The 23958-nt window shown below is 37.2% G+C and overlaps 3 protein-coding genes, 1 long non-coding RNA gene and 1 other non-coding gene across 5 annotated transcripts; 3 read left to right on the top strand and 2 right to left on the bottom strand.

Annotated features, from left to right (window-relative positions):
- Positions 1-3338: 3338 nt before the first annotated feature.
- Positions 3339-8328, top strand: LOC114169790 (type I inositol polyphosphate 5-phosphatase 2-like). Its single transcript, XM_028055098.2, is given in 13 exon segments — positions 3339-3703; positions 4155-4480; positions 4568-4673; positions 4750-4839; positions 5258-5345; positions 5441-5545; positions 5725-6523; positions 6723-6779; positions 6781-6908; positions 7013-7121; positions 7223-7371; positions 7492-7746; positions 7983-8328. Coding segments are annotated over 11 exon segments (1869 nt in total). The 5' UTR covers positions 3339-3703; positions 4155-4450; the 3' UTR covers positions 7700-7746; positions 7983-8328.
- Positions 8329-9153: 825 nt separating this feature from the next.
- Positions 9154-11511, top strand: LOC114169807 (Peroxidase superfamily protein). The gene is made up of 4 exons (XM_028055134.2): positions 9154-9982; positions 10090-10281; positions 10365-10530; positions 10629-11511. The coding sequence occupies exons 1-4, from the start codon at positions 9770-9772 to the stop codon at positions 11054-11056; spliced, it is 999 nt and encodes a 332-aa protein (XP_027910935.2). The 5' UTR covers positions 9154-9769; the 3' UTR covers positions 11057-11511.
- Positions 11351-11446, bottom strand: LOC114174773 (small nucleolar RNA Z101). The gene has a single exon (XR_003602735.1). It is a non-coding gene; the product is annotated as a small nucleolar RNA Z101 (small nucleolar RNA).
- A 1293-nt stretch (positions 11512-12804) lies between the features above and the next one.
- On the bottom strand, positions 12805-14193 carry LOC114166972 (uncharacterized). The gene has a single exon (XM_028051855.2). It carries the CDS (start codon positions 14090-14092, stop codon positions 13025-13027), a length of 1068 nt encoding a protein of 355 aa, XP_027907656.1. The 5' UTR covers positions 14093-14193; the 3' UTR covers positions 12805-13024.
- An 8476-nt stretch (positions 14194-22669) lies between these two features.
- On the top strand, positions 22670-23051 carry LOC146888522 (uncharacterized). Its single transcript, XR_014992427.1, has 2 exons — positions 22670-22870; positions 22982-23051. It is a non-coding gene; the product is annotated as an uncharacterized LOC146888522 (long non-coding RNA).
- The last annotated feature ends 907 nt before the right edge of the window (positions 23052-23958 follow it).

The raw sequence follows: 23958 nt of genomic DNA, 5'->3' as shown, positions 1-23958 counted from the left end.
TATTTCGCTAAAAAATGGAGATTTATGGAATGATTTAACCAATTTTAAAATAATAGCTAAGAAGGTATTGCATTATTTTAAAATAATAAGTCTAAAAATTCAAATCTTGCATGAAATAATGTTTAAAAGAGTTATTAAAATGTTCGGAATTACACAAAGAAAACATTTTATTAAACAAAGGAAAAGTATCGTGAAAGACAAAGAGAACAGAAGATCGATCTGTAGGATTCTGAAGGTTGGATTGTGTGAGTTTTGAAGAAAAAAAGCATAAAGAAGATTTTTGAGAATGTGATGAAGATGGTGTCACAGACAGATTCAGATTCTGCAGCAATGGCATATCAACACACATGCATGTGCTGCTTTATCATAAATTATTTTATAAAAAAAATCCTAACTTTGATATAAGTTGGTTGATGTTTCGAATTTACCTTTCTTATTAAAAATAATTAGTTAATTTACTAATGAGTATTTTCAATCAGTTTTTTATTTATTTATTATGTTTTTAATTTATTAAGTACTGTATTTGGATTTTTTACATTTGTATAGATTTTTTATTATTTAATTTTTTTAAATGTAGTTGTTATTTAATTTGTCATCTTAAAGAAAAATATGAAAATTTAAGAATTAATATAAAAAATATTACTGTCATAACCAAATTATAATACGTTCAATTATAATAAATATATATTTAAAAGGTAAGAAAAAAAGTTCTGCAGATGAAAATGGTATATTTTTCACAATATATGGTTGGATTAAGTTGACAATCAAATAAGGTGAGAGCAAGTTTACCGTATCATATCCATTTTTAAGTAAAAATTTATTTTTCAAAATTAAAGGACACAAGAAAAGATATCACATAAGAGTTGTATAAAATATAATTTGTTTTAAACTTAGATAAGAATTTGTGGTGCACTGTAAAATTTTAATCCCATGCATACAAAGTTATATTCTACAGTATTTTTATAAACTTCTTCCGTTATAAAATACAAATTTATACTTCTTCAGCATTATGAAAAAGATTTCAAAATTTCATTTAACTTAAACAAAGTGGAAATTCAATAAGATATTATTATTTTTTTCAATAGAAATAATGAGCATTTTAACAAATATAATATTTAAATATAAAAGTAATACTAATTCAAAATGATTTTGATCACAAGTCAATTATTATTATTTTTTTTTTTGGCCATGGCAAAAAGTGGAAGCGGAAGAAATGACGTGATTTGTCTGGCAAAAGTCCTAATCCTAAAGATTTATTAAAGAATACCAACGTTTTACATCTTCAAATCCCTCTTAAGGTGTCAATTTGTATCAATGATAAAAAGTTCTGCTTTTTCAAACAATCAATTTATTAATTTATTAAAAATTAAATATGATTTTGACTAAATTAATCTAAAATTATAAAAATCTAATTTTTACTATAAAAATTAAGGATCAAAATTTATTATTTTATTCATTTAAAAGATATTCATGCTAGGAACGGAACTAATTATAATATTTCTAAAAATTTATTAATCAGTAATTATAATTAAGAAAATTCATAGTATAAAAGGTAATATATATATATATATATATATATATATATATATATATATATATATATATATATATATATATATATATATGCTTACAGCCGTTATATGTTTGTCCGATCGTTTACTTTAAAAAAAATCATGTTTTATTTTTGGAATAAATAAAATATTTACTTTTAAAATAAAAGATAAGGGATTAAATATATTTTTATTTCTCAAGTTTTAGTAAATTTTGAAATTAATCTCTTTTTGAAATTTTAAATCAATTTAGTCATTTATTTATAAAAATGCGTGAATTTAATTATTTTTATCAAATTTTGTTAAGTTTATTTAACATTTTAAACCTATTTTATGATAATATTTTAATTAACATTAAAGTTAAAATGTGTCAAACAGTGTAAATAATTCAAATACTATCATGAAATGCGCTTGATACATTAAATCAACTCAACAAAATTTAGTTAAAATGACTAGATTTACGTATTTTAGAAATGAATAACTAAATTAATTAAAATTTTTAAAAATGAACTAATTCTAAATTTTATTAGAGAAAAATATATTTAATCCAAATTTAAAAAACCTTAAATTTAGTCTTCAATAATATATAAAGTAAAAGAAAGAGAAACACAATATAACTTGCCGACAAGGTCATATAGTCCAAGAGCGTGAGGGTGCATGCTCATACATTTATTTTATTTTGTCAGACATTGCAAATTGCGACCCAACCTTCTTATATTAACTGTAACACTCAACATATCCTTTCCTTTCACACTATCTTCCTAACAAAACTCGGTTTGTCGCATATATTTCGTGTTTTTTTAATTAAAATATCACAAATATTACTATTGATACGTAATTAAAAATTTATATTGAATAAAATTTCACAATACTCAAACATTTCCTTACCTGATAACATTTACGTTCTTTTCTATTTTAACGAGATAAAAAAATAGAAATTAAACTCAAATCATACCAGAAATGAACTAAAAAATATATTATAGTAATAAGAAAAAACCTTAATATAAATTAGAATCGTAAAATTTCTTACACCGTCCTTCTTTGATAAGATTAGAACGGTGTTCCATTTCGAGGGACATTTGATAAGATTATAACAGCAATTTGTGATAGAAAAAGAAGAGGAGTAAAGGTGACGGTGATTGATGTTAATCATAACATAGTAAACTAACTACTTGCGTTAAAGTCATTAATATTAAATTGTCAACGCTAATGAGATTTAATTAAGAAGTTGTTGTATTTAATTGAATTTGGGTTCAATCTACGATGGTTATACACTGAAAAGAGTATCAGTGTCTGGTTATGCAACGCATCTTTCAATATTCTTTTGTTATAAATTAACATTTCAAATCTCTTAATCGTTACGTTTGCCATGTTCAAGAAATTTTATTACATTTGTGACACAGATCAAACTCAGGTTTGAATCTTCTGTGCTGAATAATCTTTTCTCACAGCATTTTTATTTTTTTTCATTTTTCAGTTGTTGTGGAGTCATTGTCGTCAATGTAATTTTATGCAAATTATACAGTATAATTCGAAAATTTCATGATAAGCTTTTTAATCTTAATTTCAATCTCTTCTGGAAGGTGTCCCCAACGCCTTTCAAATCTGAATTGCGATGAAGTACTGTTGACGTTACCATGTGAGCATGAATGAATAAAAAGGAAAATTTTCTTCCTTTTTTCTTGTTCTATGACACATTTCCACTTGTGCCTGGTTGTACTTTTCCCATCACTGAAAAAAAGTTTTTAATATTATTTTCTGTTAAGTAAACCATAGTCAAAGGCATGAGTTATGAGAAGTTTTACTATTCTCTCTTCTCTTGTCCGTTTCCCACAACGCGTTTGATTCTTCATATCAACACTTGAAACTCTGAATTCGTTATCTTCACACATAGTGCTGGTGTTTCTGGGTCTCTCTCTTCCTCGTCCTCACATTTCCTTCACTTTTTGGGACAATTTCTTTCGCTTCTTCTTCTTCATTCTTTTCTTATTAATTACAGAGTTTGTCAGCTTCTAAATCAGATGAGAGAGATAGAGAGAATATAAATATAAGGTGGATCACCCAACCAATGGGTCTACAGCTGTCCCAGACAGACATGATGAAATCTTAGTTTACTTTAGTTGTCCATTTGAGCTAAGCATCATCCATTTAATGTAAGTGTCAATTTTTGTTTTGTTTAATGATAATGTTGTTCCTTGTAACTGACACCTTCTCATCGTGTGGGGCCACTGCCACATCTTGGTTATGATTCTGAGCTTTGTTTTTATCCATAATTGCGTTCTCTCATGCTAAACTAGGGTGTATTTATTAGCTTCTGCATTTGGGGTATGGTAAATGATTTGTTATGTTATTCCATTTTTTTGCTGTTTTTGTTGTTGACCATTTACTTCGTTGGTTGGTTAAATTGAACGTGATGATTTTCTGTCAGTTAAGATGTAACATTTGTGTCCTATGTTTGATGATGCGCTCTCGTCATTTACATTTTCATAAATTGCAACGTAAGTGTTTGATGAAAATGACACGGTTTTATTGGACTTGCCTTTTGGTTTGTGACGAAATTTCAACTAAGGGTGTTGTGTTTTATACTTTAATTATTATTTTCAGAAAATTGCGACGTGGTGTGAGGACCAGCAGTATAATTTTCCTTCTGCAAGTTGCGGTTGTGGATGAGTTGCTGAGATGTTCACACATTTTCTGTCCTTTTCTGTTTGGTTCCAATAAGGATCTTTCTCCTCCTCTTTCCGTATTCTTACCATAGCCTCATATTTAAATATTAACTGCCAATAGGGGCCAAATTTATGTTAGTGACTGATTCCATATTTAAGAGCTTGTGCTTCTAAAGTCCAGCATAACACGCTAGTGTCTTTCTGGGTTCTGTTGTGATCTTTTGACCTCAAACAATGAAGGCAAGGAGAGGAAAACGCTCTGAGGTAAGGCTTAACATTACCATGCTATGAAACTTGCTTTTTGGCTGGTACCTTGTTCTTAACAGAATTCCTCATTTCGTTTTATTGCAGGCATTCTGGCCTTCCATTGTGATGAAGAAATGGTTAAACATCAAGCCCAAGGTGAATGACTTCAGTGAAGATGAAGTGGACACTGAAACCGAGAGTGAAGATGATGGTATGTTTGAGTTTTACCTTATTCTTTTTTCTGTTTAGTTTGATAGTTTCCAATTTTTCCCATTTGCTTCTTTCAGCTTGCTCTCTTAGAGGCTCAAGAATGCGTGAAGATAAACCACCCCTTAGAACACAAGAGATTCCTTCCAAATTCTCAAGTCAAAGATCAGGCAATTCTCCGTTCCTTTTCAGCAATCTGGTTCTCTTTTGAAGATAAATGGAAAACGAAGAATGATTCCATTATAACTGGTTTTAACATTTTCTTTTCTCTTTTTAGACCTTTTGCCACGCTTGATAGAAATTTTTAACTGTAGCTTATTATGAAATTAAGAATATGAAATAACAACTTGGCTTGGCTTTCACAACTTTGCTTTTAACTGGACTCAAACTCGGTCAATGCCACACAACTTTTTGATGTTTCGGATGCAACTACGATTTGAAAAGAATTCCCTGGCAGAAGCAAAAGGTCGTCCAAAGCATATCAATGTGTTCAAAGAGAATTTTAAGTGAACCATCTTGTTTTATGAATTCAAATGATTGTTCTTATCACCTGACACCATTAGCCGTGATTTGATATTTGTAATTCAGATGCATCTAGTAAGGGCCAGAAGGCAAGACACAGAAGAGGAAAATCTGAAACTCTGCGAGCTCAGTACATAAACACAAAGGAAGTGAGGTGTGGAGCTAACCTGGTTATGCAGCATGACATTTAGACTTAAATTAAATTGAAGCACATCAATGAAAGGGATCTTAATTTTGATTACTGTTCAGGGTAACAATTGGTACATGGAATGTTGCTGGAAGACATCCCTCTCAGGATCTTGAAATTGATGACTGGCTCTGTACTGAAGACCCAGCTGATATTTACATTCTTGGGTGAGTACTGTGAGTTTCTGAAGTTGCCCGTGATTTATTATTATCTCTATTGAAAATCTTGTTTTGTTTACCAAATCTGCAGAAAACATCCTTGTACCTTCTGTTTGTACTTTTCAGAAAACATCCTTGTACCTTCTGCATGGTTTTCTGATAACTAAAGTCTTTGTGGGCTTTAACAGTTTTCAGGAGGTAGTTCCACTGAATGCCGGAAATGTGCTAGGAGCAGAAGATAATACACCCATTCAAAAATGGGAGGCAATCATTAGAAGATCTTTAAACAAATCTTCTGAGCCTGACAGTAAACACAAAAGCTACAGTGCCCCTCCTTCTCCAGTGTTAAGAACTTCTTCTGCAGCTGATCTCCTAGCAGATACTATAGACGTTGATAATCCAATTCCAATAGATATGATGATTGAGGAATTGGTAGGAACAGTAGAACATGACGAGGTGAAACAGCAAGAAGTGAAGAGCATAATTGAAATAGAGAATAACTTACAGTTGAGGAGAATATATGGCATTGATATTGACTGGCCTGAACGCTCATTAGATGCGATCCCCCAAATTGTTGATTCCAACTCAAAGTTGCGGAGAGTACTAAGCAGTTCAGCCAGAATTGGCTTTAACAGGACTGAAAGTACTTTGAAATATACTGTTGGATTGAAACGTTCACACCACAGTTCTGGAAACTTGGGCCTGCTGTGGGAAGAACAGCAAGTGATACCTGAAGTGGTTGATTCTGTCTCTGATTTGTTATCAGCTGAGGGTGATGATGCTTTCATTGAAATGGTGAACACGGAAGATGATAATGAACTAGGTACCATGAAATCTTGTGGAAATCCAAGGTATGTCAGGATTGTGAGCAAGCAAATGGTAGGGATATATGTATCTGTTTGGGTTCAGAGAAGGTTGAGAAGGCACATTAATAATTTGAAAGTTTCCCCAGTTGGAGTTGGTCTTATGGGCTACATGGGAAACAAGGTAAGACATGTTTCACACTGAATGTGACATCATTATGCAGACATATTTCAAAGCATTCTTAGCAATGAGGGGTAGCATTTCAAGTGTTACCTAGCAAAGTTTTATTTTTGTGATCACTAACCATCAGTGATTGTATTGTACCTACCTACACATTTGGACATGAGTGATGTGATGTGATGACACATTGTCACTGATGCAGGGATCAGTTTCGATTAGTATGTCTCTCTTCCAGTCACGTCTGTGCTTTGTTTGTTCCCCATTTGACTTCTGGTCAGAAGGAAGGAGCTGAACATAGGAGAAACTCTGATGTTCATGAAATTCTGAGACGCACTTGCTTCTCACCTGCCTTTGATGCAGATCAACCACAAACAATCCCATCTCACGAGTAAGCTTCACTGTGTGATGATGAAACCTTTTTTCTTCTTTACAATTTCAGCAAAGTTTTCCTTAGAGATACTATGTTCATCGAGTGCTGTTGGTTGCTAACAGCCAGATTTTCTGGTTCGGGGATTTGAACTATCGTATCAATATGTTGGATGCTGAGGTTAGAAAATTGGTGGCTCTAAAGAAGTGGAATGAATTGATGAATTATGACCAGGTGAGACTTGTGCCTACAAAATATGCTTATTCTTAGTTTTAGCTTTTTATTTGAGCTTGAATGCCTTAGATAAATAGTAATTGGTTAAACTAATTTTGCAGCTAAGCAAAGAATTGCGTATTGGGCGTGTGTTTGATGGATGGAAAGAGGGGTCGATAAACTTCCCACCCACTTACAAGTATGAAATTAACTCTGATAGATATGTTGGTCAGAGCCCAAAAGAAGGTGAAAAAAGAAGATCTCCAGCATGGTAAGTGCAACACTGGATTATCAACCTAAGAATATTTTGTTGCTACATCACATATGTTATAAAAACCATTCAATAGGCAAAGTAGGGGGCAATATTTTAATCTGGGGTAAGATTATGCAGGTGTGATCGTATATTATGGCTAGGAAAAGGAATAAAACAACTACAATATGGCCGTGCAGAAATTAACCTCTCAGATCATAGACCAGTTAGTTCAGCCTTCTTGGTTGAAGTTGAAGTGTTTGATCATCGCAAGCTAAAAAGAGCTCTAAATTTCACTAGCGCAGCAGTGCACCCAGAGATCTTCCTTGATGAAGATGGAGAAATATAATCATATTAGAAATTCATTGAATTCAACTACAGTCGTATTAAATTCTGGTAAAATATAGTGTTTTACATTTTTTCCTTGCAACAATCCAATTTCTGACATGCTGTGTGGGATATTCTTTTGGATAGATATAGATTATACAGAAGAAAAAAAAAATACTTATACATGATTGTGCATTCAAAACAAATTTTGGGGTTTGCTTAATGCTATCAGGGTGTTGGAGTTTTGTGTTTGTATCATGATTTGGCTTGCATGTATGTGTTAACATGGATTTATTCTACTGCAGTGTGTTAGGAGCACTCTTCTCAAGTTAGCTCAGAAAGAAGAATCCATTGAGATTAACTGTGATATCAATCATTTTGCCAATCTAAATTGCATAGGAAGCCATTGAGATAGCTATAACAGTAAACTGTATATACTGATACAAAAAGATGATTTTGGAACCTTTTTTTCATCCCTAGTAAACAGTCATTATTTGATTTTAGCCTCATCAGTTGTGTTGTGTTCCATTATTTTATATTTTTGGACAATAAACATGGGATGGTGATTTTTTAACAGTGCACAAGTTCTGTATAACCTAGCATTGAACTTCAAGCATTAACGGGAAAGAGCCTTGGATGGTTTTGGTGTGATTGTTGCTAATTAAATTTTACCACTTTGCTTTTGTTCTTGTTGGCATTTTTGTTCCCCAATCACAAAAGTTGTCTCTTAAAATCCTCTTATGCTCTTACCTGCGCACTGCATCAAGTATGAAATAGTGAAAGTTCATTTGGTTAAAATCCATCAATGTCACACAACATATAAATTCGGAGAGAATTAATTCCAAGCTATTCCATAAGTTTCATAGCAACATATTAAAAATAGGGAAAATGTTCCTTTTAATTTCAATTCACATTTCAAAACATTTACTACACTATTCAATCAACACAAAAATATTTACCAATTATTTCTACTTTTTATTTCTTAAGTAAAAGAATTGTCACCAAATACATTTAAAGAGTACTTAAGATTACTAGAGGAAGAGGTGAAAAGATTAGATTGTTGAAACATGAAGTAAATGAAATTCTTTATCACATATTTATATAGTTATAAGTTGTCAATAAATTCATCAAATGAATTTTTTTAATTGATAAACAAAGGAGTGAAAAAGAATTGAAAAGTTGAAATATATTAATATACTAGAAAATTCTTATTAGATATTTATGTCAACATAATTTAAGTTGATAATGTATAAATTAAATTTTATAAAATGGAAGCAGTAGGTAATTTGTTGAAAAATCATTACATTCTTATAAAATATGCATAACATTTTTTACCTAAAAAGTCATTTAAAATCAATTAACTAGACTCTACAATATTTGTGTTTTACTGTTTTTTCCTTTCCTTTGTATTAAGCTTTAAAATTTTCAATTATGTTTTTAAACACTTTGTTCCTTTGTAATACAAATGTTAAATAGATGAACAGAGTTTTGAAGCTTTTAAAAATTAAGATACCAAACACTAAAAATATCAAAACTTAAAAAAGGACTAGAACTAACATTTAGAAGATAAGAAAGTGTAACTATTGTTTTGCTCAGAAAATGATTCTGACTTCTTGTACAGACCATGAATATTGACTCTGCATACAAGTTAACTAAGAAAACTACATGCACCAGCATAAACTCTCCTAACACTCAATAATACAATATACAATTTGAATAGCTTCATGGAAAATTACCATCAAAACAAATAATATACAATTTCGTCCTTGTTCTTTTCCACATTTTCAAACCAACTTAGGGTGGATAATTCTCCCATGACAACACCTTCTGCTACCCAGTTAATATATACAATGCTCATAAAACAGAACAGAATTAAAAACAATAAACAGAAAGTCAAGTTGGTTGTATCAACTCTTGGTGGAACCAAAGCACCTGGCAAAATTCTCTTCCCTAATGTTGGTTTGAAAACGTAGAAGAAAACACCAACAAATTGTACAAGAAAACATTTTTATCAGAAGCTTCAGTTTAAGCACATACAGCAGCAACATACAGCACCAGCATTTCCCATTCCCATTTTTCATCATTTCCTTCGATGGAGAGTATGAAGATCGCACTCTTGTTGATGGGTATTTTGTTAAATGCTACAACTCTAAGTGGAGTGGAACTTCTTGCTCATGACTACTACAAGGAGAAGTGTCCCATAGCCGAAGACATCGTGAGACATAACGTGGAGGTGGCACTTTTGAAAGATCCTCGTTTGGCAGCTTCTCTACTTCGCTTACACTTCCATGATTGCTTTGTCATGGTAAGTAACCATCTTCCATTTCTCTCTTCTTTTGCTTGAGCTTTTCATCTCCACGATCAATGATTCTTTTTTTGTTGTCCATTTGTTGGATGTTGAATTGAAACAAGGGTTGTGATGCATCGGTGCTTCTGGACAGCGTGGAGGGCATGACAAGCGAAAAACTGGCAGGGCCAAATGTGAACTCTTTACGTGGGTTTGAGTTGATAGACAACATAAAGTATTTGCTGGAAGAGGAATGTCCCATCACTGTTTCATGTGCAGACATCCTTGCCATGGCTGCACGTGATGCAGTTCAACTGGTACATAAAAAGGAATGTCATTACTTATCAGACATGTATTGTTCTTTCTGATTCACCATAGTTTCTGTTGTTGGCTTTTGCAGAGAGGAGGACCAAGATGGGAGGTGTTGCTAGGGAGAAAGGATTCTCTGGAGTCAAGTTTCACTGGAGCTAACCTTTTCATTCCTGCTCCAAATTCTTCTCTAGAGGTTCTCATAGATAACTTCAAGCAACAAGGCCTTGACACAGAAGACTTGGTAACTCTATCAGGTATATATATTATTTTGACAAACGGTAACTAAATTCAAACAATGAAATCAACTGAAAAATTAAGAGATTATGCAACTAATCAGGTGAACAAAAACCAGGTAGCCATACTATAGGAAGAGCAAGATGTTTAAACTTCAGGCAGAGGATATATGAAGAAGAAGATGAATATCACCATGGCAATGATCGGTACAAACGGTACACAACCTTCAGGAGAATCCTGCGGTCTATTTGCCCTGTTGAGGGAAGGGACAACAAATTTGCACCCCTTGATTTGCAGACCCCAAAAAGGTTTGACAACCAGTATTTTATAAACATTCTTGGAGGGAATGGATTGTTAGGTTCTGATAATGTTCTTATCAGCCAGGATTTGGATGGACAGATTACAGAGCATGTGTGGGCTTATGCATCCAATGAAAAACTTTTCTTTGCTTCATTTGCTAAATCTATGATTAAGATGGGAAATATCAATGTTCTTACAGGTGATGAAGGAGAAATTAGGAGGAATTGTAGATTTGTCAATGCCTAGTAGTAATGTATACTTGCTTATGATCTGTTATACACTAATTGAACTCAATCTCATTGCAGTTCCAATTCAGAATAGATTATAAATGAACTTCATCAAATAACAAATGAAGGAAACAAAATTTTGGTAATCACGCATGTCTTTTAAGATCAGAGTTGCAAGTGGGAAAATATTTCACTTTAATACACAAAAAGAATGATAATGATGAATTATTACAATAGTTGTATATCGTTTCATCAGACTCAAATTATGTTAATGCTGGTAAACATAAAGAAAAGTTAGAACAAAGAAATAAAAATAGGGCATCAGTTCTCCAAGGTGATAAAACATCAATGAATTTAATTCAGACGCAAATTACCCATTTTTTAAGATGAGATTCATCACATGCCCATTTCAAACAGCGGAAAAATCGTTTGATAAATTATTTAAAAATATGAATTAATATAAAAATAAAGAAAGAGAGAAAATAGAACGTGGCAATGACCGAGAGCCCACCGGAGACTCGCTTCCGACACCTGCATTTTGAACCTTTACTGAACCGTATACATACATGGCGATGCTATAACTTCGACAGGGAAGAAGGGTTGTGACATTTTATAGATACATATTAGGGTTTCGTAAGAGGAAGTTAGAATTTTGGTTGGGTTTTGAATGGGCCGTTGAGTATTACAGGCCCAATTCTATCTACCCAATAAAATAAAAGGATAATGTTTTTTAATATATTAATATCTTTGATTGATACCAAATTTTGCAAAGTAAATTACCATTCGATGCATTTTAATCCTTTTGATTATTATGAATACGTTATGAACAAGTATTTAAAAGAATTGACAAAAAATATTTTAACATAATTTTTTATACATTTAGTATATCGGGTGTTTTGTTTATTTTTATTCGCCATTTTACCTTTTTTCTTAAAGAGAGTTTAATTCCGTTGTTTGAAGGGGGTGAGCCAGTGATTGAAGTAATTCTGAAGTTATAAATATTAATGGACTTAATTATTATTATGAAAATATCATTTTAGTATTTAAAATTATTAAAGATAATACTATATCCCTCGAGTTTGATTCACTTTAATTACGATTTTAAATTTGAAACATGACCAAACAATTATATCAAATATTCAGAAAGAGAATTTTAAAGACAATACTTACATATTAATGTTTTTTTTATAATTTGAAAGACTAAATTAACTGATATCCAGAATTAAGTCAACGTAAGACAAAATTTAAGTTCAGCTTCTTAAGTATTTTTGTATAAATAATTTTACCAAACACTAAATTACGATATCAATAATTGCCAACCAATCCTTTCAGTAGTTTTCCCGGTGTTCATCACCATTGGCTTGGTTCAGTTATCACTGTCAAGCGTGGGAGTTCAATAAAATTGGCATGAACTGAGAAGGAAAAGCTGGGTCCAATGTAAGGTAGACACTGATTGATCAAATTAACAACTCATTATTGCAAACTACTGCTAACATAACTATCATCATGAACTACGGGAAATAGTTCTTATATCAGAAACTGGAATGGTGTGTGTAGTAATCACCTAATGAAATAAGCCACCATACAACATTTCAGTTGCAGGAGAACTGTGATTTATACCCAGAAAACTAAACAATCACTTAGTAACAGTTCATAGCATTTTTTTGTCAAAATCAATTCAGATTTTCCTTGTTGAAGGACTACAACAACACACAGTTACTTTCAATTTTTCATGACGCCGCCGTAATCTTGAATCCACACCATGAATTATGAAGTGAAGGTCTCTTTCTCTCTATATATTACTAAATATAGCTTGGTCATAGACAGTTGCAAAAAAGATTACAAAGTATAGTTACACTGAACATTAATCAGTAATTGTTAAGAACAAACAAGAAAGAAAAGCTTGAGGTCGTATACAACATTGCAAGACAGGCAAACATTGAAAGCATAATAAAAAAAGTGGTAACAGCCAACAACCTTGACCTTGCTAAGAGGTAGCAGCCTTAATGGCTTTCTGCAACTCAGATTCCACGTCAGTGGCCACACTCTGCGATTTATTTGGCTGCACTTTTTTCTCATCCTCTTGTCTTCCACTCTTGTAGCTTCTTCTACGCTGCGACTCCTCAGAAGAGGTTTTACTCACTCTGTTTGGTTGCAGCACCACTTCTTTTCTGGCGGTGGAAATTCCCATTTTCATCTCATCCAGAGCATTTTTCATCTCCCTATTTTCCCTCTCCACGTTCTCCAAATCTCTCCCCATCCAAAAACACATTTCCTTCAACACCTGCAAATCAACTTCAGAACCGACCCTTTTCTTCTGACTATTATCATTGTTATTATTCTCTTTCCCATCCTCAACCCTCTCTAACCCTATCTTATTCACGGTTAAGCTCGGCATTTTGGAACCGAAATTCCGGGGAAAATTCACCCCCCATCGGAAGTTCAAGAAGAAACCTTTCGTAACAGGCACCACCGTCCGAGCCATAACCCTAATTCCAGGAGAGAGAGCGTGTTTCCCATCGTTGTTAGAGTTTTCCAAGACGTTAGGGTGTGATTGGTCTCTGTTATCGCACGGTTCCAATTTCAGATTCTGCCAACCCGAGGAAGACTCGTCGGACACAATTTGAGGTGTGGGAGGGAGAGGAGAAGGGGGTGGTGGGGTGTCGGAGAAAACGGTTTTGTGGAGAGAGAAGTGGCCGAATTGGGGTTTGAATTGGAGAGAGAAAAAAGGGGTTGGGGTTGGGGAGAGGGAGAAGTTAGCGGAGAAGACGAGAGGGGAGTGGGCCGGGGAGCCCAACAGGCCCAGGCCCGACTTGAGGGAGAGGGAGAAGGGTTGAGAGGCGGTGGGCGTGTAAGAGACTCTGAGGGACGGGCCTGATGTGAAGTTTGAGGAGAGTGAGAAGGAAAACTCGGAAACGGAGTTGGTGGCGGTGGTGGCGGTGACGGCGGAAAGAAAGGGGTTGTTGAGTATAGTAATGGGTACCTTGGCCGTCATGATTTGTGCGCTGTGTTGGTGGTGGTTTTCATCACCCTGGAACTTCAAGGACAGCTTCATGTGAGTGCTGGGGTGTGTTGCTGCAACCACCGTGCTATGAAAGATACAGAAGATGACGACGACCAACGAACTCGTCTTTGGGCCAAACACTAATCTTTGGCTTTCTTTTATCAACAATTTAATTACTGTTTTTTTCTTTCGAGGAATCAATAACTGAAATTTACTCTGTTTCACTTCAAAATAATCTACTATGATACATCATGTTACTAAAAATTCGAATTTCGGGCTTACAATTATGCAATTGTGATATATATTTTAGTAAATTTGTATACATTTTATTCATTCTACTGGATAAACTCTTCATTACACGTTCTCATATTTTTCGGATGGTGTTCAAATATATCTAAAACTTTATTTTTTTTATATTACAGAAACCTTCAGATATTTTTATATATATTTTTTTAAAATTTTAAATAAAATTATTTAAAAATAAATTCTTAAAAAGAAAAATTTTGATCAAAATAATAATTTTTAAAAACATTTAAAATTAATTATTCATTAAATATAATGTAAATAAATTTGATGTTCTAAAATGTAAATTTAAAAAGTTTCATCAAAATATAAATTTTGAAAAATTAGTATTTTGAAAAGTAAATTTAATTTCATAAATCTAAATAAAAAACAAAAATTATATAAAGTTAAATTTTAAACAAATTTTTAATAATTAATATTTTTTAAAATATTTTATTTTAATGACTTAAATATTTTTAAAAAAAGTTAGGCTCAATTAATTTTGAGTCTTTCAAATATTTAGAGTTCTCGGCCGAGTTACTATTAAATTTTTGTTCAATTAAGTATTTGCGGTTTGATTTTTTTATCAACTATATAATATGACACTAATATTGCATGTCAAGATTTTCAAGGTTTGTTATATACCGGTTAGTTAAGCAACATGGTGATGTTGTTAATGTCAATCTTGTTAGTATTTGTTTAAATAATGATATCAACATAAACAACAAGGTACTAACAATGTGATATTTTTGATGTTTAAGAAAAAGGGAAGGATTATATTAGATATGTTAGAAATATGGAAGGAAGGAAGAAAGTTATTCGTACCATGTTCTCCAAAAGGTGTATAAAGAGCATAGTAGCTTGTAAATTTTGCTGGACTAATGATAGATAAATCAAGTGAAGGTTATATGTAAACTTCTTCATCAAGATCATCATGAGAAAGAGCGTTCTTAACATCAAGTTCTTTAAGAATCCATTGGTTTGAAGCATCAACAAATAATAAATGAATGACGATAAATTTTGTTACTAGGACAAACGTGTTCAGGTAATCCAAATCTTTCGGTCTATACGAGCTTTGAAACAATCAACTGCGTCCAAACACTTTGTTTTATTTTGTAGATTCATTTGTAATCTATAATTATTTTGTCAAGAAAAAGAAAAAGGTATATGAAGATCCAAAAATGATTAGTATTTAAGGATTGTAGCTCATCATCTATGGCTTGTATCCATTTGGGATATTTGGAAGCCTCAAAGTAGTTGCGTGACTAGGTAAAAATAGAAATCCATAGGATAGTGTATTTAAAATTTGAAGATAAATTATCATGTAAAATGTTTTTGCAAATGATATTTTACCGCAATGTTTTGTGTAAAAGTCTCGTAAGTACGTGGGTGTTTGTTTTCTACAGGTAGACCTTCTAAGAGAAGTTTGAATAGTTTCAATAATATCACGATGACGAAAATTTCCTCAAAGATTTAACCTACATAATCGTTTTTAAATTTGTAATTGTTTTTCTTTTAAATTTTTATGAAATTTAAAAATAATTTCCATTAAATAAAACAAATCCTTGAAAGAAAAAGTTTGTCATAATCACAATATAAGATAATTCAATATAGGATAGTTGTCTTATAACACCCCTCTTAATCAAGAGGGCCGTGTCAAGTCAGCAGCCCAATACACCTCAACCCCTCACCCCTCAGGCCACACAAGGACCACCAGGTAGGTTGTTGCCAGTCAGGGTCGAACCCCAGACCTGACCTTTAACACCCTCTCAACAAGAGAGATGTCACCAGTTGTGCTAAAATGTGAGAACCCTCTTTTATTTTTTCCCCCTTTCTAAGAACATTCTCTGCCAACACACAAGGAGATTATACTCCACTCACCTACACCTCTCTACTTCACAATTCTCCTCCTTCTCTCTAACCACCAAAGAAGTTCAGATTCCTAAATTCAATCCCTAAATCTGTTTTCATTCTTTCAGCAACAGCAACACAACCTGAGATCACCACAGAACCTCCTCCCCAAGCTGTTCAATCCATCCTTACGCGTAAGTCGAATTTCAATTTCCTCAGTTCACCTTCCTTCTTTCTGATTTTAGGGTCTTTAAGTGGTTGGGTCGAAATTTGGGAATAAACTCATGTCTAGAATTCCCTTTCAGCTCCTTAAGTGTTGAAGTGGTACCATTCTTCTGTTGAGAGCTGATCTTGCTTGGGCTTTGTTGTGGGAAGGTAAGGGAAGCTAACCCTTTCTTTAAGGTTTCTAGAAAATCCGTGAAAAAAAGCTTGAATTGCATGTTTGATTTATGGATTTGGTGTTTGAAATTGTGTGAATTGATGAGTATTTGATTGGTGCTAAAGGGAAACTGGCTTGCTGCATGAAGGAACAGGTTCGTGACCTGATATTTTCGCCTAGGCGAGTACCGCTCGCCTGAGCGAAAATACCAGGAAAACGCACCTCTGTTCATGTGCGAAGCCTCGCCTAGGCGAGCTGGGGTCGCCTGAGCGAGATCACGATCTCACCTGAGCGAACCAGCCTAGCCTGAGCGAGGGTTCGCCCAGTTTTCTATTTTTGCCACTGTTGGTGTCTCGCCTAGGCGAGACTGACTCGCCTGAGCGAGATAACCTCTCGCCTAGGCTAGACTTTCTAGCCTAAGCGAGGGGCACTGCAGTAGTAGTGTTTCAAAATCTGTTTCCTTGGTACAAATATATATTTTAAAGCATCGTTGTGCAATTTAGACTCCGTATGATTGGAATGTTACCATTGATGTATAGAATGATTTAATTGGATGAATGTAAGTATGAAGAGATGAAGTTTGGATGGAATTTCAAGGGAAATTCGAGTAGGAATTTTAAGTGTGTGTAAGGATGTAAGGAATCTATAATGGTTGGTATCCTGAAACTCCAATAATCATTCAAGCTCAGGTAGAGTAGAATGGATTATGTCGTGAGGAGTAGCAGGAGGTCCTCGTCGTCGGACTCGATCAAGTCTTAGACGTGGAGGGGACTTACCCTAGGAACGGTCGGGTGAATACCCCATGTGTCCAGACTCTGCAGAGTCTGGGAACCGTTACAGGTGCAAGCCACCAAGAGCTCTAACGTCACTTACACAATCTGGATATCGAGTCTAGGATTTTTGGTTGAATTACATGCTATAAATGACAATTTAAGTTGTGAAGTGCATTGATATTTGTTCTCTTTCAGTTAGCTTACCCTTCCTGTTATGTGTTTGCTTTTGCATATTACCCCTTTGCAATGATCACCTATGTTTGGTGGGAGCAGAGCGGAAACCAGATGGAGACGCTTCCTCTTGAGCAGAAGTTGGAGTTTGGCAAGGAGTGCCACTATAGTTAGACTCTCACTGTATATTTTTGAGGATCTTGGGGGTAGTCTAGCATCCCTTACATCCACTCTTACCTGATGTATATGTGTTCATAGATGTATCCGTGTGGAGGACTGTACTGGATATGTTTATTCTACGTTTGCGTGTTTGCTCCTACTATCTGCTATGTTTGATCATAAATCTAATGTTTTGTTTGATAGTATGGAAAAACTATTAAATGGGATGTTACATTTTTGGTATCAGAGCAGTAGTTCCTTTAGGGTCTGTAGGTGTGAGCTTGCCTAGTTTCTGTTGCGTGTTTCTTATAGTGTTTTGGTACTTTTGTGGCGCTTGTTAGATAAACTGATGACTCTCTCTCTCTCTCTCTCTTTGTGTCGTCAGAACTATGGCACCTAGACCTCCTCCTCCTCCTATTCCTAACCCGGATAGCTCTCACTTGGTGGGGACTATTGAGGCGATGTTGGCAGCCATGTAACAACATAATGCTAACATGGTGAACCAACACAACTTGGCCTTGCAGCAGATGGAGTCTGCTAGACTCGCAGCAGAGACCACCCAACAGAGGCACTTGGAAGCCTTACATCAGCTAGGGGAGAATAGATCTGCGGCTGGATCTTCCCAAGCTCCACCACCACGAGTGCAAGAGTGGAGTTTGGAGGACTTTCTCAAGCATCATCCTTCCCGCTTTGACGGCAAGACCACTCCCGACGAGGCAAATCAGTGGATGCGAGATATGGAGAGGATTTTTGAGGCCAAAAGATGCCCATCAGAGAGTAGACTGGCCTATTCTGAGTACTTGCTAGCCGGGGAGGCTGTTCATTGGTGGTCTAGCATGAAGATGATGTTAGAAGACAGTAGGGAGACCATCACTTGGGAGCTATTCAAGAAGAAGTTCTATGCTGAGTACTTCCCAGACAGTGTGAGGTATGCCAAGGAAGTGGAGTTTTTACAGTTGATGCAAGGGGAGATGTCCGTATCCGAGTACGCAGAAAGGTTCAAGCACTTGGGCAGATTCCACACCTTGAGGATGGCAGAAGACTGGCAGTGTAGGAAGTTTGAGAATGGGTTGAGAGGTGATCTCAAACTCATGGTGGCTCCACTCTCTATAAAGGAGTTCCCCGCTTTGGTAGAAAAAGCAAGAGTAATGGAGAAGCTGAAAGCGGAAGTCGAGGCTCAGCAGCGGTCTCAACAGAAGGTGGGAGGACCATCTGGGTCCACGAGCCGACAGGATGATAGGAGAAAACCCTACTCTAGACCTCCGCCTCAGGGGCCCAGGAGATTCTCACCACAGCCACATCATTCTCCTCAGCATCAGTCCCCTCAGCACCTTTCTCCCCGACCTCGGTGTTTTCAGTGCGGAGGGCCCCACATGAGGAGCGCTTGTCCTCAGCTTGGTAGTAGGCGGACGTGTTATAAATGTGGCCAGGAAGGTCACATTATCAGGGATTGTCCCACTGGCAGGAGCACAATGCCAAGACTTTCGACACAGTCACAGCCACAACAGACACGAGGAAGTACTAGACCTCAGGCAGCTGGCCGAGTGTATGCCATGACGGGCACAGAGGCGAACCGAGCAGGTAACCTCGTCTTTGGGTCTTGCATGATTGATGGTAGGAGCCTATGTGTACTATACGATTCAGGAGCGACACACTCTTTTGTGTCGGAGTCTATAGTGTTGGAGTTGAGTCTTCCGGCGAAGGAGCTCCAGTTTGACTTGGTGGTATCCACACCTGCTTCTGGGTTGATCAGAACCTCAATCGTGTGTGCTAGGTGCAGGGTTGAGGTTGAGGGACGCCAATACCGGGTAAATCTGATTTGTTTACCTTTGGAGGGCTTAGATGTGATCTTGGGAATGGATTGGCTATCTGCTAATCACATTCTTATCGATTGCAAGGAGAAGAGGGTGATGTTTCCCAGCTCAGAGGATGAGGTTGTGTTGATGTCCTCACAGCAGGTGGATCAAGCCATCCAAGAGGGATCTCAGTGTTTCTTGATTCTAACTCAACTATCTGTTGAGAAGGAGGGCGGACACCTTGAGACGGCAGTGGTGAGGGAATTCTCTGATGTTTTCCCTGATGAGGTACCCGGCTTGCCCCCATCCAGAGAAATCGAGTTCTCTATTGATCTGGTACCTGGGGCAGGGTCAGTATCAATATCACCTTACAGGATGGCTCTTGCTGAACTGGCAGAGTTGAAAAAGCAGATTGAGGAACTGCTAGAGAAACAATTCATCAGGCCCAGTGTATCACCTTGGGGAGCGCCGATGTTGCTAGTTAAGAAAAAGGATGGCAGCTCCAGGCTTTGTGTGGATTACCGGCAACTCAATAAGCTAACCATCAAGAACAAATATCCTCTGCCAAGGATAAATGACTTAATGGATCAGTTGCACGGCGCTGCGGTGTTTTCGAAGATCGACTTGAGATCAGGATACCATCAGATTAGAGTTAAGTCTGGTGATGTGCAGAAGACTGCTTTCAGGTCTAGATATGGGCACTACGAGTATGTAGTGATGCCCTTCAGTGTGACCAACGCCCCTGCCTTGTTCATGGACTATATGAACCGCATCTTCAGGCCTTTCCTAGACAAGTTCGTAGTGGTTTTCATCGACGACATCTTGATATACTCTCGAACTCACGAAGAACATGCGGAGCATCTGAGAACAGTTCTGAGCATCTTGAGGGAGAAGCAGCTTTATGCAAAGCTGTCTAAGTGCGAGTTTTGGATGACTACGGTCCAATTCTTGGGGCATGTGATCTCGGCCCAGGGCGTATCAGTAGACCCATCCAAAGTTGAGGCTGTTTTAAAATGGGAGCGTCCTAGATCAGCGACTGAGATTAGAAGCTTTGTGGGACTGGCAGGATACTACCGGAGGTTCATTGAAGGGTTTTCTAAGATTGTGGCGCCTTTAACTCAGCTGACCCGTAAGGATCAGCCTTTTGCTTGGACTGACCGATGCGAAAATAACTTTCAAGAGTTGAAGCAAAAGCTGACCAACGCTCCTGTATTGGTGATTCCTGATACCAGTAGACCCTTTGTGGTATACTGTGATGCCTCCCAGCAGGGGTTAGGGTGTGTTCTGATGCAAGAAAGGAGAGTGGTTGCCTACGCCTCCAGGCAACTTAAGAGTCATGAGAAGAACTACCCCACACACGATCTCGAGTTAGCGGCGGTGGTTTTCGCATTGAAAATCTGGAGACATTATCTGTACGGTGCTCAGTTCCAAGTTTTCAGTGACCACATTGAAGTACCTGTTCGACCAGAAAGAATTGAATATGAGGCAAAGACGTTGGATGGAGTTTTTAAAAGACTTTGATTTCGAACTCTTGTATCACCCGGGGAAAGCAAATGTGGTGGCGGACGCTCTAAGCAGAAAAACAGTTCACGCCTCTTATATGATGGCCAGAGAGTTGGAATTGGTGGAACAGTTCAGAGACATGCAGTTACAGGTGACTTTGGGAGAGGGCGTCATTAGATGCAACCGCCTAATCGTATCTAGTGATTTCCTCGTCCTGATAAAGGAGAGACAGTTATCTGACCCCAAATTACGGGAGACAGCGGAATGTCTTGGTACAGAGAAGGCCAAGGACTTTGAGATGGGAGGTGATGGAGTATTGAGATTCAGGGGCAGGGTCTGCATACCTGAGGATTTGGAGGTGAAGGGCATGATTCTTAAAGAGGGCCACAAGAGTCGTTTTAGCATGCACCCAGGCATGACTAAAATGTATCACGATCTGAGGGAATCGTTCTGGTGGACGGGCATGAAGTCGGACATTGCTCGGTATGTATCATCCTGTTTGACCTGTCAAAAGGCTAAGACAGAACATCAGAGGCCTGGAGGGATGCTGCAACAGTTGGAGATTCCAGAGTGGAAGTGGGATAACATTGCTATGGATTTTGTTACCCATTTACCACGGACGGTGACGAACCATGATGCTATATGGGTTATAGTAGACCGCCTGACCAAGAGTGCCCATTTCCTCGCAGTGAACCTAAGAATGTCCATGACGAAGTTGGCACAGATGTATATCAATGAGATTGTGAGACTGCATGGAGTGCCGTTGAGCATAGTCTCTGATAGGGATCCTCGTTTCACCTCCCGTTTTTGGCAGACGTTGCAGAATGCCATGGGTAGCAGACTAACCATGAGCTCAGCTTACCACCCTCAGACGGATGGCCAGTCCGAGAGGACAATACAGTCTCTTGAGGACCTCTTGCGGACGTGTGTGCTAGATCACCTTGGCACGTGGGATGAAATTCTGCCCCTGGTGGAGTTTACATATAATAACAGTTTCCATGCGAGCATTGGCATGGCGCCATATGAAGCTCTTTATGGCAGGAGATGCAGGACCCCCTTGTGTTGGTACCAAGACGGAGAGTCGGTTGTTGTAGGACCATAATATCTGAGGCAAACTACAGAAAAGGTCAAGCAGATACAAGGAAGAATGAAGGCATCTCAGAGCAGACAGAAATCCTATGCTGATTAGAGGAGAAGACCTTTAGAGTTTGCAGTGGGAGATCACGTTTTCTTGAGGATTACCCCAACCACTGGTGTGGGGAGGGCTATTCGCTCAAGAAAGCTATCTCCTAAGTTCATCGGTCCATATCAGATCCTGAGAAAGATTGGGCCAGTGGCTTATGAGATCACTCTACCTCCTCAGCTGTCTAACCTTGACTCTGTATTCCATGTCTCTCAGCTCAGAAAATATGTATCTGATCCCTCTCATGTGCTAGAGTCTGAAAATCTACAAATTAGAGGAGATCTCTCAGTGGAGGTTCAACCGGTTAGTATTGGTGATAGACAGACTAGACAACGCAAGGGAAAGTCGGTCAGCCTAGTTCAGGTCATCTGGGATAGGAGAACAGGGGATTCTACATGGGAACTTGAAAAGGAAGTGAGGGAATCGTATCCACACCTGTTTTCCGGTAAGTCTTAATTTTCGGGACGAAAATTCTTGTTGTTGGGGAGAATGTGAGAACCCTCTTTTATTTTTCCCCCTTTCTAAGAACACTCTCTGCCAACACACAAGGAGATTATACTCCACTCACCTACACCTCTCTACTTCACAATTCTCCTCCTTCTCTCTAACCACCAAAGAAGTTCAGATTCCTAAATTCAATCCCTAAATCTGTTTTCATTCTTTCAGCAACAGCAACACAACCTGAGATCACCACAGAACCTCCTCCCCAAGTTGTTCGATCCATCCTTACGCGTAAGTCAAATTTCAATTTCCTCAGTTCACCTTCCTTCTTTCTGATTTTAGGGTCTTTAAGTGGTTGGGTCGAAATTTGGGAATAAACTCATGTCTAGAATTCCCTTTCAGCTCCTTAAGTGTTGAAGTGGTACCATTCTTCTGTTGAGAGCTGATCTTGCTTGGGCTTTGTTGTGGGAAGGTAAGGGAAGCTAACCCTTTCTTTAAAGTTTCTAGAAAGTCCGTGAAAAAAAGCTTGAATTGCATGTTTGATTTATGGATTTGGTGTTTGAAATTGTGTGAATTGATAAGTATTTGATTGGTGCTAAAGGGAAACTGGCTTGCTGCATGAAGGAACAGGTTCGTGACCTGATATTTTCGCCTAGGCGAGTACCGCTCGCCTGAGCGAAAATACCAGGAAAACGCACCTCTGTTCATGTGCGAAGCCTCGCCTAGGCGAGCTGGGGTCGCCTGAGCGAGATCACGATCTCGCCTGAGCGAACTAGCCTAGCCTGAGCGAGGGTTCGCCCAATTTTCTATTTTTGCCACTGTTGGTGTCTCGCCTAGGCGAGACTGACTCGCCTGAGCGAGATAACCTCTCGCCTAGGCTAGACTTTCTAGCCTAAGCGAGGGGCACTACAGTAGTAGTGTTTCAAAATCTGTTTCCTTGGTACAAATATATATTTTAAAGCATCGTTGTGCAATTTAGACTCCGTATGATTGGAATGTTACCATTGATGTATAGAATGATTTAATTGGATGAATGTAAGTATGAAGAGATGAAGTTTGGATGGAATTTCAAGGGAAATTCGAGTAGGAATTTTAAGTGTGTGTAAGGATGTAAGGAATCTATAATGGTTGGTATCCTGAAACTCCAATAATCATTCAAGCTCAGGTAGAGTAGAATGGATTATGTCGTGAGGAGTAGCAGGAGGTCCTCGTCGTCGGACTCGATCAAGTCTTAGACGTGGAGGGGACTTACCTTGGGAACAGTCGGATGAATACCCCATGTGTCCAGACTCTGCAGAGTCTGGGAACCGTTACAGGTGCAAGCCACCAAGAGCTCTAACGTCACTTACACAATCCGGATATCGAGTCTAGGATTTTTG

This window comes from Vigna unguiculata, chromosome 2, assembly GCF_037176805.1.
Source record: "Vigna unguiculata cultivar grain cowpea cultivar isolate G323 ecotype 2 chromosome 2, ASM3717680v1, whole genome shotgun sequence".
In the NCBI taxonomy this organism is placed as follows: domain Eukaryota; kingdom Viridiplantae; phylum Streptophyta; class Magnoliopsida; order Fabales; family Fabaceae; genus Vigna; species Vigna unguiculata.
This window is presented reverse-complemented; position numbering and strand designations above follow the sequence as displayed.